General features: G+C 34.8%; 1 protein-coding gene across 1 annotated transcript; it reads right to left on the bottom strand.

Moving 5' to 3' along the window:
• Positions 1–1,816: 1,816 nt before the first annotated feature.
• On the bottom strand, positions 1,817–3,790 carry LOC108857253 (cytochrome P450 78A9). The gene is made up of 2 exons (XM_018631214.2): positions 2,756–3,790; positions 1,817–2,665 (listed from the first exon to the last, which is right to left on the bottom strand). The coding sequence occupies exons 1-2, from the start codon at positions 3,746–3,748 to the stop codon at positions 2,039–2,041; spliced, it is 1,620 nt and encodes a 539-aa protein (XP_018486716.2). The 5' UTR covers positions 3,749–3,790; the 3' UTR covers positions 1,817–2,038.
• Between the last annotated feature and the right edge of the window lie 1,030 nt (positions 3,791–4,820).

The raw sequence follows: 4,820 nt of genomic DNA, 5'->3' as shown, positions 1-4,820 counted from the left end.
TATTTAAATTTTAAATGAAAAGATATCAAAATATATTATGATTAAAGTGTTAGAATATGTGTATGTTAATCAATCCTGATTTTTAGGATTAATAGATTAGAAACGATATATTATTGAACCATATGTTTAAGGGATTAATGAATGGTAAGTCATTTCTATTTAAGGGTCTATTTTTAAAAATATTACACATGAATCAAGGTTGTGACTTCTGTTTTAATATAATAGATGACACAACACCTTTAAAAAAAAACGAAATATAATACAAAAACCAACATAGTGAGTCTCGAACAATTCGAAGTTCGATGAATTATTCATCCCGTTAATTGGGTCGAAAATTTAACGTTTTTAAATAATACTTCTTCCGTTTCATATTATAAGTAGTTTTAGCAAAAAAAATTGTTTCACAATGTAAATAGTTTTAACATTTCAAGGCAACTTTATATTTATTGAATAGTGTGTGACCAATTAAATAATATTAGCTATTTTATTATTGGTTGAAATAATACATTAAACGATACTTTTTAACAAATGATTACTTTTCTTAATATTAATGCTTTTAGCTAAAACTACTTGCAATTTGGAACAGAGGGAGTAGACAATGGTACGTTGAAATTCCAAACAAATTGCATACCTAATGTTTGCATTTGTTAAACTAGAAACATGTAATTTCTAAATCGAACAGTCAGAAACCAGTCAGAAACACTAACTGAATTGAACACTCGACGATGACGCCTATTATATAAATGGGTATAATTCACGAGCACAGCTAAACAAGATGCTTTGTTTCATTAAATAAAATCGTTATGTCTCTTGACTGATAAGAAATTTCCAAGCAAATTAAGATGTCTAGACAATTCGGATTAGGATTGAATTAAATACGGAGAAGTTAAATGATAAGCTAGATCGTTCCACACGCAAAGTGTACTATTTATTTATTTTAGTCAAGTGGAATTGATTCCTAGGATGATATTTTAAGAATAGCAGACTTTTTTTCTGAGCAACAGAATAGCAGACTTACATTATGATTTTATATAAACCACTAGTAAATATTCTCTTATTTTTATATTACTTGTCGTTCTAGGTTTATACACACATATTAAAAAATATTTTTAGTTTTACATATTTTTAAAATAAAAACACTATTACTAATACACCTAACCATATACCAACCAACAAAAAAATAGAATATAGAATATTATCAATAAATTTTGCATTGAAAATTGAAAACGACACTTATTTTGAAACTAAAATTCTACTCTAAAACGATAAGTAATTACGAAACGGAGAGAGTACTAAATACCAACGATAAACAAAAAAAAACTTACTAGTTCATCACCGGTCGATGAACACACATGATTCAAAGGCATATAGGGTTATTGAAGAATTTTTTTTGATTCGGTTCATTTTTTTTTAAATATCTCTTTAATCGTGGTAAACATGAATAATGGCACCATCAATGCGATAAACATTAAAATTTTCCTATGTTAACAACAATTTACAATTATAACATGCATCTTCAATGAATTATTTCAATTTTTAATCTAAAACAGTGCAACACCAAAATAGAGTTGGATTTAATTTACTCCAATTATCATATCTTTTACTCTTAAAATATTCTAAAATAATCTCTTATTTAATTAATAATTATTACTAATACCTTGTACTTATAAAGTCATCAGTTATGTAGAATGATATGTAGAAGTAGAATAGAAAATGTTCAACTCGAAAATGGAATGGGATTATAATATTTTACTTAAATGATATGTAGAATGATATGTAGAAGTAGAATAGAAAATGAAGTAATGTAGGAGATATATTTACATACGCATCATTATTACGTAGATAGACATGCAGCACATGTACATGATATTTTATTTCATATAATACAGGTACAGAATATATTCTATCCAAGCAATAAAATATGGGCGAATCGATATACTTCGCTCTTTGAATACATATCTTTGTTTTTTCAAGTTTTATTCAATATACATGAACTTTAGTGGCCAATATTTTTCTGAAGCATTGACCAAGCCAAAGCTTATGCTGTCTTACGCCTCGGGCGTACGTCAACGACGAGAGGACAAGCCATCTCGCACGACAGCCTCAAAACCTCTGAGAGATCAGGAGGGTTACCGTTGACACTAGGAAGCCACTCAAACTCATGCAAGAGCGTCGCAACCCAAAACGTCACCGCCGCAAGTCCCAAATTCTTTCCCGGACAAACTCTCTTACCCGACCCGAATGGGGCCAACCTCAGATCCGACCCGAAAACAGAGAACTCAGCTTCACCCTCTTTAGCCACGAACCTCTCAGGCTTAAACTCCAAAGGATTCTCCCACACATGCGGGTCACGTGCTATAGCCCACATGTTAACCATCGCGGTTGTCCCAGCCGGCACGTGATATCCGTCTACGGTGGTCTCTGTTATTGAGAGACGTGCCCAAGAGAGTAGTGGGCCTGGTGGATGCAGCCTCAAGACTTCTTTTATCATAGCTGTTAGATACGTGAGAGATGGAAGGTCAGACTCTTCAACGGCTCTGGATCTCCCAACGACTCGATCAAGCTCATCGTGGACCGTTGATTGAACTTTAGGATGCATCACAATCCTCGCTAGCACCCACTCCATCAAAACAGCCACCGTGTCCGTGCCCCTAAATATCATTTCCTAACGGGACCAAATATATATTTGAAACATTAATGTTTGATTAATCTTGATTTTCTGTATATTTTTAATAATTTTGAAACCAATACTTACCCAAAGCACAGCAACCATATCCGATTCTGATAATTTTTCGGAACCTTGAAGAGAATGTAACACGTCCAGAAAATTACACGCAGCAGTCCGGTGTTCGCGCATGATTCGGCTCAATAACTGATTTACTTTCGGTACGAGCAGAGAGCATCTAAACCGGATGTGTTGGAAATCTAGACCAGCTAACCAAGGAAGATGGTCGGTCCAATTCAGCATACCGAGAAGATCGTACCCTTCTTCAACCAAACCCTTCAAGTATTCCGATTCGGTGTTGTTTTTAGTCTCTACTTCATACTCTTTCCCGAAAACTAAACCCATCATGTTGCTTAGCGACGCCGTTTTGAGCAAGTCACGCACTCCAAACACTGTTCCAGCGTTACGTGTAAACGCATTTACCATCCGACTCACGATCACTCGCCTCTGCTCCTCCGAGCGTTTGATTTGCTTCGGGTTGAAAAGATGGTTGGAACCTAACCGACGTAGCATGCGCCAGTAAGTACCACTTGGAGCAAATCCCATGGCTCGGTTAAACATCAAACCGTAAGCGGTCTCGTCAACAGGCCGGTCTGCAAAAACCGAACTGTTCAATATCTCCTTTGCCACTTCAGGATGACACGTCACTATCACCTTAGTGTCACCGAGACTAAACGCCATGAGCCGTTTGGCGTTACTCATCGCAGCCACAGCCGCTATGCGCTGATGAGCCACGTGGCTTGACCTTAGGCTCATGCTTCCCACGAGTGGAAAGCCTCTTGGACCAGGAATAACATTCTTGTTTTTTCGGTTAGAGTAGGGAGTAAATCGACGAGTGAAGAAGTATCTTCCCCAAGCCGGTCCACCCGGCAAAGACCAAAATACGATGCTTAAGGTAAACCATGTGATGGCTATGGCGACAAAAAAAGAAACAAAATGTTCTCGCATGAAAAGATTAAATTTTGATGCAAGAGCAAAGACCCACAAATTTTCTATCTCGGTTCCCATCTTGAGGGAGAACATTATGGATAAACGGTTAACTTTTGCTTTTGTGATATTTTCCGATTTGGGGATTGTGATTTAAGTTTGGGTCGTTGTGAGCTTTAAATAGAAGTGTGAAATGTGAAGATGTTAGCCAATGACAAATCAAGAGACTACTTTAAACTTAAAAAACTATTTATCAGTCCGCAGTTCTTTTCCACAATACATTTAAAATTGATTACTTCAAAGTTATCTGTCGGTGCTCAAACGGGTATATGCTAGCAACCCAATATGCGCTCGTGGTGATCTATGTGCATATGTCATATTATGTTTGGTACACTCAAATTACTATACCCCTCGGCAGAAATTTTAATCAAAATGGATATTATCTATCAACGATTATACTTACATCTGTCCTGTTTAAACAAATTTCAAACAAATTTCAAACAACAGTATCATCGTCTAATGGTCCGCTTTTTAATGTATTATAATTATTTTAATATTTGAGTAGTGAGGAGTATCCTCTTGTATGACTGTATCCTATAATTTTGTAAGGAAACGCATACGTAGACAATTTATATATATTATATTATATGTCATTCTTTATATAATGGGTAATGAAAGTGAGTATATATGCATCTTAATAAAGTAAATTGCATATCTAACGTAGTGCTCAATTAACAAGAAACAATATAGATATTAATGAAAAATATATACGGAATTACTATTATTTCAAAGATGCCATTTCTGATGAGACTTCTCCTTACAAGTTGGGAATGTACGACTTTTCGCATGCATATGGCTCTGGACTACATTTTATAGTCAACGACCTTTCCTTTTATGTATAGCTTCTAATAGTACAGCTCAGATATGCTTTTCTGTTTCAACATTGCAAATATACTATTTAGAATAAATTATTAATTCACTAAAACCATAATATTGCAACTAGCTTATATCAAGGCCAACTCTGAATTTTAATGGATTTGATGTAGTAATTACATTTCTATTCCAAGAATCTTCTTTGCTTACGCTTATAGAAACTAAACTAATTGGTAACTTTACACATATTACAAAGGTATCAGAATAGAAAGAAGTAAACTAAGTGGTCACAAGC

The sequence above is a fragment of the Raphanus sativus genome, chromosome 5, assembly GCF_000801105.2.
Source record: "Raphanus sativus cultivar WK10039 chromosome 5, ASM80110v3, whole genome shotgun sequence".
Lineage (NCBI taxonomy): Eukaryota > Viridiplantae > Streptophyta > Magnoliopsida > Brassicales > Brassicaceae > Raphanus > Raphanus sativus.
This window is presented reverse-complemented; position numbering and strand designations above follow the sequence as displayed.